General features: G+C 30.7%; 2 protein-coding genes across 3 annotated transcripts; one reads left to right on the top strand and one right to left on the bottom strand.

The window, feature by feature from the left end:
* The first annotated feature begins 688 nt into the window (after positions 1 to 688).
* On the top strand, positions 689 to 2,370 carry LOC137822034 (dof zinc finger protein DOF3.5-like). Its single transcript, XM_068626919.1, has one exon. It carries the CDS (start codon positions 1,130 to 1,132, stop codon positions 2,024 to 2,026), a length of 897 nt encoding a protein of 298 aa, XP_068483020.1. The 5' UTR covers positions 689 to 1,129; the 3' UTR covers positions 2,027 to 2,370.
* A 6,246-nt stretch (positions 2,371 to 8,616) lies between these two features.
* Positions 8,617 to 11,306, bottom strand: LOC137822033 (uncharacterized). Of its 2 annotated transcripts, none has more exons than XR_011082914.1 (6): positions 10,914 to 11,306; positions 10,606 to 10,735; positions 9,465 to 9,552; positions 9,278 to 9,339; positions 9,016 to 9,070; positions 8,617 to 8,823 (listed from the first exon to the last, which is right to left on the bottom strand). XR_011082914.1 is itself a non-coding variant. In XM_068626918.1 (6 exons), exons 1-6 carry the CDS (start codon positions 11,277 to 11,279, stop codon positions 8,789 to 8,791), a joined length of 726 nt encoding a protein of 241 aa, XP_068483019.1. In that variant the 5' UTR covers positions 11,280 to 11,306; the 3' UTR covers positions 8,617 to 8,788. The 2 variants fall into 2 exon arrangements, 1 of the variants encoding a protein (XP_068483019.1); XM_068626918.1 differs by having other exon boundaries at positions 9,278 to 9,329.
* Positions 11,307 to 16,907: the final 5,601 nt, after the last annotated feature.

Raw genomic sequence — 16,907 nt, 5'->3', positions numbered from 1 at the left:
GAGCAGAAGGTGTTGAGGACTACACTATGATGGTGGCTTGATTTGTACTTGTGATTTGTGAAGTTGAATATTGAAGAAGGTGGAAGCACATGTGGTGTGTGTATAAGTAATTTTGTTGATACATGGAGGCATTGTAGGATTGGGATATTGAGTTAGAGGAAGTGGAAATTGATTTAATGAATTAATGATAGTAAAAGTTGAGCGAAAGAAAAAGAGTTAGAGACGTGGAAGGCAGTGATATCCTGGGGTATGAATACGTATGATAGCATCTTTCGTGAAAGCAACGTTAAACCCCCACGTGCCTCGAATGTTCTCTTTGGATCGAATCTCCAATCCTACGATTGCAACCTTTAGCTGCACCGTGCTCTCTTTATGTTCCTTTCATGTAACATCAATTCCTTTCCAACTTATTTCTATTTTAATTCCATATACCATCTATCAACCATCAATTATTGCAAACCTCTTCTCTCCAATTATATCTCCACTATCATCTATCTATGCATACCATACGCCTAATATCAACTATCAAATTCAATGTAGTCAAGGCTATAAGGGTCAAATAAACAAAACAACAATGCAAACCAAAGGATGCAAATGCTGCCACGTATCCCCGTTAACCACGTGCTGCTGCTTTCCATACCCTTCCTTATGTCAATATATATACATATAAACCTTAATTGATAGTTCTAAGCTTGGGTTTGAATGAAGAAAAGGTAAGAAGGTGTGTGTATGTATATATGATGTGATGAAGATGGAGATGCATGATGGATGATGGATGATTTGGGCACGCGGCTAGTTAAAGAATGAGTGGGGAAGCAAGTGTTTGACTTATCAACCTCAATCACTCTCAGAAAGTAACCCGAATGAAGAAAAATCCAATGTCGAAGGAGACACGCCCCATCCGCCTATGAAACAGCACAGCATAACATGAAAATTAACATCAACATCACAGACTTACACACACACAGGCACACAAACACATGCACACCCTTCCTTAATTTTAACGATTCCCCAACCGCCCACGTTCCTCCCAACGCTTCCCTCACACATATATCATTCACACACCAACAAATCCCTCTCCAATCTCACTCTCACCCACCCACCCTTATATCACACCTCTCCCAAATAAATGTTCCCGCATACCCTTATTAGTGCTTCTGCCCTTCAACAAATGTTGCATCATCATCACTTTCCAACCCCAATGGAACAACGTTCGAGGTGGAAACCCAACATTGAGGTGGCGCCCAATTGCCCTCGTTGCGCTTCCACCAACACCAAATTCTGTTACTACAACAACTACAGCTTGTCGCAGCCCCGCTATTTCTGCAAAGCCTGCAGACGCTACTGGACCAAAGGAGGCTCTCTCCGCAACGTCCCCGTTGGCGGCGGCTGTCGCAAGAACCGCCGCGGAAAGTCCTCCTCGCGCCTCCACCAAACCCAACGCTCTTTCACCTCCGCTTCCGATGACACCGACTCTTCACTTGACGATGCCCATCCAAACAACAACGCCTCTCGTGAAATAGACATGGCCCTTGTGTTCGCCAAATTCTTGAACCCAAAACAAAACGTTGGTGAGGATAACAGCGGCTCCTCTTCTTCCAACAATTACTTAACACCGAGCGCTCAAACCGAGAGTGATACTGCAGTTGCTCACTCGCCGAACAAGGGTTTGCCGGATCCTGTCATTGTAGATTCTGACTCCGATGCAGTGGTGGCAATTGAGAATTTTGGAAGGGAGGAATTGAGTTTGGGTGAGATTGATGATTTGGAGAGGCTTCTGGGTGTGTGTGGGGATGAAGATGGTCTTTGGTGTGATGCTACCCTGTCCTCTTCCGTTTCTTGGGAACCACCCGTGAAGGAAATGCAGTTGCAGGAATTGGAATACTCGATGCCGTTGAATGAAAGCGAGGAGCAATTATTGCCCATCACTTATGCATCTACCGTGAATTCAATGAGTGACACCTGCTGGAGCACTTGGGGTTCCTTTGATCTTTCAACCATGGAAGTGTTCTCATCAAGTCCTTGATGAATCCGAGATCTGATTTTACATAAACTTTTTATTCATAATTAAGATCTGGTCCTCTTCTTATTATTTGAAAAGAAGAGAAAAAACAGAGAGAGTTAATTAATTACGATACGTACCTTAATTACATGTGTTCCTATTAATGAAGGTAATTATAAAAAGGTAGAATGTTATAGAAATTGTTTGTGTTTAGTGGATGTAGAATAAAGCTGTATTCGGATGCGTGGAAATGCAGTTCAGATAGCTATACCCTTTGGATCTGGAATTGAGTTCACACAGCCAATCTGAACCTTTTGGAATACGAATGAATGATATATAGATACTATAGAGTTGAATTTTATATACAATCTTAAGTCTTCGTATCGTACGTTTTGTATACTTCTAGCCGTTGATTTCAGTCAAAATTTTAGTAACAGCTCAATCCTATGAAAAATGTGGATAAAATTTTACTACTTTGGTCTCCAAAGCTATTATGTACAGATACGAAATGAGTATCAAATCTAAAAGTATTCAACACGACAATATATTAATTCTTAAAAATATAAAGTATGTTTAGAATACTTATACTTAAGAATTGTAAATTATCGTTGAAGTTAATGAGTAACGCGTAACAACTGTTTCAATGGTTTTTTAGACGAACAACAACAATTTTAGTCGTTTCTTTTAGACAACAAATGTGAATGCATGTTTTGGGATTCAAAGTGATGGATTTTGTTTTTGGCAGAGCCATGTACATAACCAGAATAAGAGTAATGCTTAGAGAGCCATGTACATAACCATAACCAGAACTAGAATAAGAGTAATGCTTAGAGGTAGTTATTTTGACTTACAATGGAGGAAAACCACTACCTCCCAAGAACATAGTTATTTTTTAACTGTATAAAGAAGGTCCACAACCCAAATAAATTAACTACACAAATATATTTTCTTTTAAACTATCACTACAAGAAAATCATCAAATAAAAACTAATTTTTAGAGACTAAAATAATTAATTACAATAATAACTAAATTAGAGACTATTTTAGAAACTAAAAAAAAATGTTTTTAAATTAGTTTCTATTATTGTTGAATAATTTTTAAATTGGTATCTAATTAGTTACCAATGTTTTAACTACCAATTATTTAAATTCTAAATTTGGTAGCAAAAACATTGGTTGCTAATTAGATACCAATTTAAAAACCATTTAACAATAATAGAAACTAATTTATAAACAAAAAATTTATTTAATTTCTAAAATGGTCTCTAATTTAGTCACCCTAACAACTAATTATTTTTTGTAACTAAAATTGGTTTCTATTTCATGATTTTTTTTGTAGTATATAGATCATTTAGCTAGTTAGAAAAGATGTTTGTTAATAATGCAAGATATAATACATGACTAGGGAGGCGTGATTTTATGGTTCAGACTAAAGTACAAGACAACATGGATTAATACAAGTAGTAAAAAAAATATCTATAAGTGGATGATGATACTTTTGTGGAGTTTTCTGCTGCAAATTTTGGTGTTGTAGATCTCTATGCAGAATTGTTCATTTTAATTTAGTGCACAAAATTACACTTGAACATTCTTATTATGGATGGGCTAAGTGGAAGTAGTATTTCACGATGAAGTTTTTTTTAAGGTTTTAAATAAATTAGTGGACTTAATATGATTGAATATTGATATATATCTTTTGTAACATGTGATTTTTATACTCTAAAATACATATACGTTATATAATGTTGTGGGGTTGCTAAGCATGAATGAGATAATACTTCTTAGTAGCTAGTTTTTTTAGTAGTTAATTAGCTGAGCAAGGTTTTGAAGGAACAGTTTCAAGAGATGTTGATTTTCACTACAAGAAAATCATCAAATAGAAACCAATTTTTAGAGACCAAAATAATTAGTTGCAATAGTAACTAAATTAGAGACCATTTTAGAAACTAAACAAAAATTGATTTCTAAATTAGTTTCTATTATTGTTAAATAGTTTCTAAATTGGTATCTAATTAGCTACCAAGTTTTAACTACCAATTATTTAATTTCTAAATTTGGTAGCAAAAACCTTAGTTGCTAATTAGATACCAATTTAGTACCATTTAACAATAATAAACACTAATTTAGAAACCAAAAATTTATTTAGTCTCTAAAATGGTTTCTAATTTAGTCACTATAGTAACTAATTATTTTTTGTCTCTAAAATTGATTTTTATTTCATGATTTTCTTGCGGTGTTTGTTACGGGACACAAAATTATGTAGTTTATCTTTGATATTGTAAGTTGAGTTAGAGATCTTATTTGATAGACAATTTTTTTTAACAGTGTTAGAACACCCCTAACATCCCTCAAATGTTATTATTTATTTATTATCAATAAAAAAAATAACTTTATATCATCTCAAATGATTGTTTTTATATTCTTCGTCTCCCTTTAAAAGTCAGATTTTTGTAACTATCTCCTCTTTCATCCACCAACAAATATAGATATGGAGATGGGGTTCATTAATTTCACACTTTTTCTTCAATGTAATTGTTGGTTCTCAATAATATGTCTCGAGTTAATATGAAGTTGCTTATTTCTACAACTTTGCATACCTTATGCTAAGTTTTCATAATACAATATTTAACTTAATAAAAAAATATAATAAGTGTGGCTTCCGATACATGATATATAATATAGGGAGAAAGAGGGGAGGGTGAAGTGCTCTTGTTCCACTCTACGTTTTGAGTTTATTTGATATATTTTAAAGTGATTATTTTTTATTGTGGAACGTAGAAATCAATTGTATGAAATTATTTTAACTTAATTTGTAATCCCAATATACATATAATACTTAGAAAGGTCTATCTGAAAAAGTCTAAGATAGTGGATTTTTTATCTTGTTAGTCCCACTACCTGCATTCACATCTAAAAGAACTTGTTGAAATTAAGCATCCTTAGAGAAATCGATCATGTCTTAGATTTTGATTTGAGCCTGACATGAACATTTCATTATTACGATAATCTAGGTGTGGTACACTAGTAGCATCTAGCTACCATTAGGTATAATTGGATGGTAATGATGGGAAAATGTTGTGCTGGGTTAGAATTTATAATGAATTAATTATGGTACATTTGCATTTAATAAAGTAAAAGATAATAGGAAACTTACTTTGCTTGCTTCTATCCTTTTCTATCCTATATAGCCAAATTTACTATGGAATCACCTTATTCTTTACTATCAATTATGTGTTCGTTTTATTTGTAGTTTTTTTGCAGTTACAATACACCTACTATTGTTATTTTAATCTGATGTAAACAAAAATCTGTATATTTGTTATTTAAAATTTAAATATATATATTTTTTTTTTGAAGGCTGGACTTAATAAAAAATTATTATATTAAAGGGGACAGTAATGTAGGTGTGATAAACTAGTATCAAGATTAAAAAGTAAATTATATAAATAGATAATGCGAACTCACATCAGAGTTTTTATTGTATTAAGATTTGAGATAAAGGATCCTCTTGCACAATTTTGTTTTTTATTCTGGCTGAAGGCTTAATGGAACTAGCTACCTAGACTTAATTCTTTGTTTGGATGAAATCATGATAGAGTAAAAAAAAAAAAAAAAATGTGAGAAAATAAGATGATTTGGATTAAAAAAAGAGAATAGAAAATGAAAGAAATTTATTAATGATTTATAGAAATAATAAATTTAAAATGATTATAAATAATTTAATATAAAAAAATTAGAAATATAAATTAGAATTAAAATAAATTGAAAATCAATAAATAATAATAAAAAAATATATTAACAATTAGAATTTAAATTATTATTTTATTTATTATTTTAATTATTCATTTTATTATAATATAAAAATATATATTAAGCATTATACATATACTTATTTTAAAACATAATTTGTATATATAATCGGTATATATAGTTAATTTTTATAAGAAAACATTTTCTTCATAAATTTCTTTAAAACAGAAAAGAATGGGAGGATAGGTGGGTGGGAGAATCATCACTAATGTATGCAGAAACAGAACAAAAGAATCTAAAGATAGAAGAATAAAGATAGAAGAATTTGGGAGGTGAGAAGAAAATGGATGGGAGTAATGTCTAGAGTGGAGGAGTGAGTGATTTGAGAGTCGCTCCCCATACTTGTAGGCGTTTGAGCTTCTGTTCGAATGCTTGCCAGGAAAACAAATCGAGTGGAGAATTCTTACAACATATAACTAGAATCACAGGACATTAGAAAGAATGGAAATAGAATGACAGTGAGACAAAAGCATAATCTGTAAAGTCTGCGTAAAAGAAATTGGAAATTTGTTTTTGGATGTTTACTATTCACACGGATGGATTTGGAACAATCATTCTTGTTTGGATCATTAATTTGTGATGAAAAAGTACGAGAAGAGGAAAAAATCTAAAAAAAACTTTTTTCACTCCTTTGACATGAATCGCAGAAAAATGAAGTAACACCAAATTTTATATAACTAAATGACGTAATTATCCTATAAAAAATTATAAAATAATTAATTATATTATAAAATATAAATATTAAGTATTTATAATAAAAATAAATGTTATATATATTTATAAAATTTTAAAATTAATAATATTATTATTAATTAAAATAATGATAATAAATATAAATTAAAAAATATATAAAAATAATTTTATTTGAATCAAATATTTAAAAATATAATTAATAATAATAAAAATAAATATAATTATTTACATAAAAATTAAATTATATAATAGTAATAATAATATTATTATTATAAAAAATATATAAATAAATTAATTTTGTTTTATTATTATTATTATTCAAATATTTTTTAAAATAAGGATAAATTTGTAAATTTATATTTTATACCTCTTAAAAAATTAAAAAAAAAATCACAACTATCACATCATTCAAAAATTTCAATAAACTTTTTTCATAAATTCATTTTAAAATACATAAATCTAAACAACCTTATTTTTCTCACAAATCACTTCAAATTCACTTTCTCAAACTCTCTCATTAATCCAAAGATACTCGAAGAGAAATTTCAGAGTTGTATGAGATGTATTGAAAGGTGAAAGCCTTAGCCTTACCCTCTGCACAAGCCTTTGCATAAGGGTGCTCTTAAATAGAGTGGCAACAAAAAGATAATTTTAGGAGTGTGGGAATAAGGTTAGCAAAATCATGTATGTGTTTTATGTGGTCTGTGAGAGGAAACAACTAGTCACATCTTTTTCTCCTGTGTTGTAGTTGGGAAAGTCTAGAATATGTGTAGTAGGTGGCTAGGGGAAACTACTGCTCATCATAACCAAGCTATAATCATATCCAACAGTTCTGCACCTTGGAATTAAATGGGAAAGGTGATAGGATTTGGAAGATTATATGGATAGGCATGGCTTGGAGTATTTGGAAGCGAAGAATAGAATCATCTTTAGAAATGTAGTGGCAGAGGAGGAGGTATTCACTATGGAAGCAAGCAGTATATTTGTGTAAAAGTTTGTGCAGAAAATTGCTATAGGAGGTACATAAGATTGGTATGAAGAAGACCCTCAGGGTGGAAATGAAACCTGTATCTGCAGTAAATTTTAGTGCAGAATCACAAAAGGCAATGGTGACAATATGAAGGAATCATACAGGTACTGTAGTTTAGGAAAGAAAAGCAACAAATGGTCTGGGAAATAACTGCCAGATATACTGAATACCAAGTTGCGAATGAAGGGTCTTAATGGATATCAAAGAAATATAAAATGTAATCAAAACAAATGAGGTTTATGTTGTGTATAAACTCTTGAGACATCTAAAAATGCACAAACTCAAACCTATAAAGTCAATGAAATTAAGAGCATGGAAGATGAAATTGATGTTTTAGCCTGGGAGACTTTGCACACTAAAAGTTGTTTTAATATTTCTAAAGTTTGTGCATCTATCATTCTTCAGAATTTCTAAAATGGTTGATAGAAAATCGATTTAACTGCAGAGTACTTTTCCATGGTGTGGAGGACAAGAAAGTAGAAAGATTGAGTTAGAGAAGTAAAAAATGATTTGTAAATCGAAATAGTTGGAGACTATAGATAAAAGACATACGCTATTTTAACTAGATAACTACTAAAAAAATATCTTTAAAGATTGATGGAAGTATATATATAAAGGATCTTGTTGCTATCAAGTGAGGTCCACTGCAATATAGTTTTTGAACAATTTGGTTTAGGTTTTGATAAGGAGTTTCACTCTATTTAATGATGGTCCAAATATTAATGTTATATTTTGGTTTTGGATGACACTTGAGGATGTATATAAGTTTGGAATCCTCATACGCATTATTTCTTTGCTTATAAAAACCATACAATATTTTAAGTAAAAATGGAATTTAACATATAAAAGGTTTATGACATTAATTTATAAATTTATATGAAACTCTTTTCATTTATTAAGTTTTTAAATACCGTAAAGTTACAAGGTCGGGTGAATGTTAAAATATTCATGCTTGAACAAATTTCTATAATTTTTTTTAGTTGTAGTCTCAAATCTTTGAATTTTTTTATCTGAAGTGAGAGATGCTTCTTAAGAGTAAAGATGAATAATTATAGGTGTTATTAGAAAATCAACAGAGATATTGATAAAAACACAGATATAATAAATTATAAATTTCTTAAAATTTAACATTATGTAGGACTATAATTGCACTTTATCCATTAAAAATACATATTATTCATGTATAAATAGAAGCACATTTTAATTGTTAAAAAACATGTGATGGACTTCCCCGATCCCTCATGCTTGTGCCATCAATCATCTTGAAAAGCAGGATAGTTAAGTAAGACTGCAAAACACCAAATTGAAATTGAATTTTGTTAGAATTATATCATACCATACCAACTTATATAAATATTTATTGCAAATATAAATTAAAAATAAAGCGATAAATTGTTTTTGTTAAATTGGATATTATAATGTTAAATAGTGGATAAATAAAACAGAAGAAATAATTAAGAAAGGGATGGGATATATGTACCTGCAGCCATGGGTGGATAGCTGTCCAAAAACGTACTAATTGCTTTTAGGGCATTCTGCAGAGATTAATCGTTATTTTTATTTAACCTTATTTATCATTAAAATTAAATTGGGAATTCATTTATCAGTCTATTACATTATGTTAAAACATTATGACCAAAAAAATTAAAATAAGGTGAATTTAAATTTATAAATATAATAGAAAACCAGTAATTGTGTTGAAAAAGTAAATAAAAGGACAGAATACTGAATGAGGAAGATACCAGAGCTAGTTCACCCGGTTTTATTGGAAGTTCCTCCAAGCCTGTTATCTTGCTGCAAATAGCTACATACAATTATATCTGACTTTAATAAAAAAAAGTTAAAACTGCTTTAAAATGTTTAGGAATTGTGATTTTAATGATGAAGCATGGTTTCAATAAGAACAGAGAACAAATATCATGGATTTACCTAATAACCAATTTTCCGTCAACTTCTTTAAACCAAAAGAATCTGCATCCTTTTGAGAAGGGTAGTTTCTTTTTGTCGTTTCCCCACTCTACAAAGAATATTTATCAAGAAGTGTTCCCTTTTATTATAAAAAGTTAATATGAAAGTTTTAAAATGTAGATTACCACTCTACAGAAGAAATAAAGTTGGTAAAATTGTGTGTTTATTTAGCCCACCGGTGTTCATGATGAGCCCAATTTCCAATAGGAAGTGGGCTGCTTCTTCCTGCACCTCCATACCTTCTTGTGCCACCCCCATAAACTTTTCTTATTCCAAAAATACCCTTTTCAATATTCCGGATTACATAATCCAGAAGTCTTTTTCTAGATTCAGAATTAGCTTCCGGATTATGTAATCCAGAAGTCTTTTGTGATTAGCTTCTGGATTACATAATCCGAAAGTCTTTTCTATACATAAGCTTCCAGATTATGTAATCCGGAAGCCTTTTTTTCAGATGTGTTATTAGCTTCTGGATTACATAATCCGGAAGTCTTTTCTAAATATGAAATTAACTTCCGGATTATGTAATCTAGAATTTATCCTGATTACATAATCCATAGGCTTATTATTTCAAATCCAAGAGGGTGAAAAAAAAGGATAAAATGGTATTTTTATATTTAGTATGGGGTGACACAAGAAGGTATGGAAGTGTAGGAAGAAAGAGTCTAGGAAGTGATAAGATAGTGTTGGGCCACACAAACCCAAAGTAGACAACTCTTCTTCACCTCCATAGTTTCTTCCTGGACCTCCATAATTTTTTCAACTCCAAAATTACCCTTAACTAAAAGTCTAGGATTTATTTTCTTGAAAATTCATAATATATTTTGAATTCTAAAAATTGGAAAATACATTACGAACTCTAGAATTCATAATACAATTTTGTATTTTAAATTTTAAAATTCAAAATATATAAATCTAAATAAATAATGTTAATAAAAAGGAAACAAAATAATCATTTCACATATTCTATGAAAATGTTCAATAATAAAAGATGGAGGTAGAGGAAGAAATTGCCCCCAAAAGTATTGGGATATTGTTAGAGATGTTGATTGAAAGTTGACCTAAAAGGAGAAAAATAATAGAGGGAAGTGAAGTGAGGTACCCAAGTGCCAAAATACAGTAGCCATAAGTTTGGCCTCTTTCACATCTTCCACGTTGATCTCTCCCACAGCAATTTTTATATTTGGACCCATCGCTTCCATCACGTTCTGCAAGAACTTTATCACATTCCCCTAAATCAAAAGAAATGGAGAGAGTAATTAACCAAATATATTGACACCATCGAACTTTTAAGCATTTTATATGCTTCAATATACTCATACTTATGCTTTAATCCACTCAGAAGTTATAATCCATTTTTGTTCCAATTTCAAATTGAGAATGAAAAGAAGAGAAAATGTTGAAACTAACCTGGCCTTTGTAAGGACTGTAGAAGAGGTAGTCCTGGTACTCACAATCATCCCAAATTAACTGCTTCAATTGTTCAATGTTTTTACCATTGAAGGCACGGTGGAAATCTTTCACAACGTTCTCTACATCTGATCGTGGCACCAACTCAGAACTTTCCCCAGCCCACACTTTCCATTTTTCACTTTGCTGTTTCCATGACTCTATTTTGGGCCTCTTTTCTCTCACTAATGTTAATGGAAACAACGCACCAGCACTCTTCTTGTTGCTGCTGCTTAATTGGGCACTGCATGGTAGTGCGTCAATGCTTTTAATTTTTGAGCTTATGCAAGCTCCTAATGTGGCAGACAATTGGGGCAGTGATGCCATGGCCTAGCAAAACCAATTTGGAAAAATTGAAACAAGTTTGCGGTTATTTTATTATTCTAGTTACTTGCCAATTGGTCTTTGCATCTAACTAGTGTCCATAGTTTCCCATTTAAGAAAGGAATCGATGCTATTCCAAGGCATGCTTTTTTGTTTTTTTTCAATTAATTAGTTCTAAATCTTAAGAACTCAATCCTACAAAACTGAATCACAAAAGTTACACTTATATTATAGAAGAAGGTGTGATATGAGTGGATTGGGATGATTAACCTAGTGATTTTGAAAAGTTGAGAGGCACAGTAAATGTATTGTGATACATGGACATAAGCGAATAAATGATTAGATGTATGGTAACATTTGTGATTGGAAGATATACATGTGAAAGAAGTTGGTAGGGCAAAATGAAAGGGCACATAAATTATTGATGTGGCATATAATGCAACGACAAGCAAGGGTCCCTCAATCATAAATAATAATCTCACATCACAAGAATGTTTGGTTTCTTATTTTTCATCCTTGATTTAATGAAGGTTTGCTTCTTCTCTACCTTCATTTCTGAGAAAGAAAAACCTACACTCAGTTAATTAGTTAAATGCTACAGAACAAAGGTTTCTGTATGCATGGCCCATCAGCAATGCATTGCGGGATATGTTACTATTCTATTATTCGTTTCTTGCTCATACGCACACTCATTGCTTGTTACCTGCACGCTTTCTACATCTATATAATTCAAAATAGAATCAAATTAAGCTTTAACTTGTTTTTTTTTTCCAAAGATAATATCTTCCTTAAACTTGTGGTATAATATTAATATAATATATTTTTTATTGAAATTGACACATGATATTTTGTGTTATATATATTAAATTAAATTTTAACTGCTTTTTATTTAACTTTTCCATGTTTTTCTTAATATTTCATGTCACTTTGAAAATTGCCAATCTTTCTTCACTTATTTTTTTTTAAATGACTAACAATTAAACTACATAATTATTAAAGTTAAACCTACATATTTAGTTTAATATATTAATTGAAATTAAATAAAATTATTAAATTACGATTTTATTTTTTTATAATTCATGCTGTTGTACTTTTATTTCATTGAAATTTTATTTAAATGATATGTAAGAGACTCAAATGAATTCTTACAATAAATATTAATTATTCTTTTTCTATTCATTAATCTTTGAAGAAAAATAACTCTCTCTCCCCCCTCTCTCTCTTTCTATATATATATATATATATATATATATATATATATAATGTCGAATTAATTAAGAAAACGTTTAAGTTTATTTAAAAAAAGGTAATTTCAAACTTGATTTGATTGAAGGATGTGATATATATATATATATATATATATATATATATATATATATATATCATGAGCACATGTTAATTGTTGTTAAAGAAAACTTTATTGAATAATTGATTTGGATAAAAGTATAAAAAAATATTTTAATTAATATAAAATTCTAACTCGATTTAAATTTGCTTATCACAATCAATAATCAATTAGGTGCAGAACAACTAACAGATTGTAAACATTAATTTTACTGGATAATAGATCGTTTCAGCAAATAATTAATTATCCCAAACTGATTCCCGAAAACACTTGTTTTTGAAAATTTTAACATTTCTTATAATTAATTCATCACTATTAAATTTATTTTCTATAAGCAAGTGATCCAAGTAACAGAGGCAATTCCTTAAAAGTATCTTAATAATAATGTTATGTAAAACTTAGTCACTAATCTCTAGTTGTTGTGGTTAGGGAATCATGTGTCCCCACCTTTCAAATCCTAGCTTAACTTAACCCTATGCCCCCACATGATCCCTAAACAGATACCAACTTGTTTTCATCCTCAAATCACTCCACATCTCCTGTTAATCAAATATCATTTTCTGTCCCTCAATTTTTTCTCTCTTTGCTTTCTTCACATTCAAGTTCTCTTTGCTGTTTCTCAACAATTATTTCCCAACATAACACACGCAGTTAAGACAAGGTCACCTATAATAATTTACTATATTCATACTCATTATCTCAACTCAACCCTTCTCTTAGACCAGTCAAAATCCCTCTAGCTACACCCCACCATGGGGTGTGTACAGACCAAGAAAATACAAATAATTAAAGGAGCTGCACAATTTTCATTTTCATGAAAAATTGATAGTTAAATTAGATTTTATAAGGAGTTACATCCTTTTAGTTGGATTTGGAAGAATGTTTGTGTTAGGAAAAAAGCATTCATACAATGCATCTATATCTTCCTTTGGGAAAGTCGTGTGCTGACTTTGATGATAAGGAACAACTTTATGAAATAGAAGATGATTTTGAGATCTCTCCATGCAGGTATAACAGAAAAGGTTGTAGTTATGTGGCTTCTGTAGTTACTTCTGTGTTCCTCATTTTTTAATTAGGTGCAGCTACTTGGATTCTTATGTCAAATTAGATGAACCATCACTGTGGTAATTCACAGCAACTCTTGTCACTTCCACCTAAAAGAAAAGGAAGAATCTAAAATAGAACTTCTGTTACCTCATTCAAATATGTATATAGCCACTTTCTGATCACTGTCTGCTACTACCTTTACATATGTATATTAACAAATATTTGATCTTATAGATGATATCTAATTATAACAGAAACTGTAATTACTTTTTTATTTTTTAATAAAATACCATTCACATTTTCTTTCATTTTTAAACATACATGCTTAACTTTTTCTTATATTCTTAATAAAATCCCACTCGCTTATTTTATTTTATTTTCAAAATATAATATTGACTAAAAATTTAAACTAATAAGAATAAAAAATCAATATTTTTTTTATAAACACAAAATAAGAATTTATTTTTTATAAATACAATACTAAAAATATAAGTGAGGTGGATGTCATTTATTAAAAAAAAACATGAAGAGTGTGTCATTTAATATAATTTTAGAGGAGGTAAGTGAAATTTTTCTTTAACAACATTTTAAAAAATATATAATACATAAAAATGAAGTTAATTAACTAGATACCAAATGACTCTGAAATTATATGAAAAGTTACAATTTGAATAAAAATTCTTAACTCAGCAGTTGGATAAATGAAATATAGTTTCTATAGAAAATTGTGTAACTAGAAATTGTGTAATGGCGAGTTGATAAAAATGTAAGACAACCAGAATAAAGAATAATATTCCTTATAGTTCCATTCAAATTTGATATACAAGTTTATGGTTTTCCTTTTCTTTTGTGCATGTTGACTACATACAGGGAAAATAGATAAGATTTCGGACCCCCACCTTGCAGGATTGCTAGTTACATTTAGGTTTCAAAGTTTAGCCACCTAAGAATGTTCTGTCAAATTATAGTAATATTTGCCTTTTTCTATAATTCTATTGTCCAAATTTGAATCTCACTACGAAGTAGCATATGCACAGGACCAGTAGACACTGAAAAAGACAATCAAGATATTCTATTGCATAGAGCTTATATATTCTTCCATTAGATCTACTTATTTCTAATTCATCTGTCATCTCCTACATACTTCCTTAGGTTAAATTTAAAAGAATTTTTTTAAATGATATTCATACTATATTAAAAAATGAATTTTAAATCTAATTTAACTAATAAATTTATAAAATGAAATTTATATTTTATTATATACCGTGAAATATCATTGTTACATAGAAGAGAAATGTTTAGATTTCATAAAATTCATACTTCTTAGGTACGCTTGAATAGTTTATTTTTAGATAAGTAGGTGTGTACTTCCTAAAAGCTCTCTAAAACAATAGTAAAAAAAACCATAATTGTTTAACCCCTCTCATGATTGCACAATCATGATAGAGTTGCTTAAAACTCTTCACACGTCCAATAATGTCACAAAAAATTTAAATGTTCGAAGAAGTTTTCTTTGGAATAGTGGAATCTTTAAGAACTATAGATCTAATAATTATCGCACAACTCAAAATAACTGATTTTTAAATTTATGAAAAATCACTACAGATGCTATCAGTAAATATGTAGTGATAAGGATTATGGCAAGGGAGGTTAAATAATGCACAACTAAGTGTGTTATGTTTTTTATCGGTAATAATAAATAAATAAATTTGGATTATTTTAGGGGTGAACCAATTCTTATACAACTCATCAAATACAATCCGTCAACATAATACTAACTAAACTACTCTAACACCAATCAAATTACTCTAAAGTAATAATCTCTAAAACCAAAAAACCAACAAGCTTGAACCAAATTTAAATCGAATTTGGACAAACCAAAACTTCAAGACACCAATTTGAATAAGAAAAACATGCAGATGGAATTTTAAGGAAATTTAAGATCAAACCTTCAATTGAGTAAGGGAGAAAGTTTCTAAATGATCCACCACTCCATCTTTAAAGATGACCTTGTTCCTAACACATAAAATCTCACTAACCACCGCAATCCAAACATTCCCCAAGACCAAATTAACATAATTATGTGCATTACACATGTTAAACTACAAGAAATGGGAATGAGGGTTAAGAGGATCAATCGATTTTAACCTTAACCACACATAACAGAGACTCCACACAATCCAAGCGAATCGACAACCAAAAAACAAACGAGAAGAAGTCTTCTCTTTTTCCCCGCACAAGCTACACATAATAATTTTAACCACAATCTCACGTCTGACCAAATTAACTTTGGTTGCGATATTGTTTTCCAATACCTTCCAAGCAACAAAATGGGCCGAAGGTAGAACTTTAATCCTCCAAAGAGCCTTAAATAATTGCAGATGTTTCCCTTCAGATACTCCTCCTTCTAAAACAACATAGACAGACATAACCGAAAACTCTAAACTTCTGACATCTTTCCAAGTCCACTTAAAAACTTTTTCCAAATCAAGCACAAAAGCTTGCACCACTTCCAAGAACTGATTGACTTGATTCTTCTCCCAGACAAAAAGACTCATTCTCCAAACCAAATCCCACTTCCACCCATTGTTAACTCAAGTTCCGCAACAATCCAACGAAGCTTCTTTAGAAACACAAAGAGAGAAAAAACCTTGGGAATTTACTCTTTAGGTCTTCATTACCCACCCATCTGTCCTCCCAAAACTTAATAGACTTTCCATTACCAACTTCCCAAACAAAGCAGTCTTCGAAACTCCTACCCCAGTCCTCCAACTTCCATATCGCCTTCAAAACTCTCCACCAAAGGAATCTTTGTTGTTTAACCCAACCTTTTTTCAAGCTTCTCCATCCTCTGTATATAGTCTCTAAGGCCTCCTTTCACAAACCACCCTTATTAAAACCCAACCGCCAAACTCATTTACTTAATAAGGCCAAATTAAAAAGCTTGATGTTAATAATACCAAGCCCACCAGCTCCCTGACACACACCTTATCCCAAGAGGCCCACACGATTTTCCTCCCTTCCGAACCCCAACTCCATAAGAAATTCCTCATAATATTCACAATCTTTTTCAACACTACTGAAGGTACCTTAAACATGAACAGATAAAACAACGGGACAGGCGAGAGAACATACTTTATCAAGTAGATTCTTCCTGCCAAAGAAATGAAACGACCTTTCCATTTTCCGAGTCTAGATTTAATTCTTTCAACCACGCCATCCGAAACAACTTTCCTCTT

Source organism: Phaseolus vulgaris, chromosome 9 (genome assembly GCF_000499845.2).
Source record: "Phaseolus vulgaris cultivar G19833 chromosome 9, P. vulgaris v2.0, whole genome shotgun sequence".
Taxonomy (NCBI): Eukaryota; Viridiplantae; Streptophyta; class Magnoliopsida; order Fabales; family Fabaceae; genus Phaseolus; species Phaseolus vulgaris.
The sequence above is the reverse complement of the archived record's forward strand: the minus strand, read 5'-3'. Positions and strand labels throughout refer to the sequence as shown.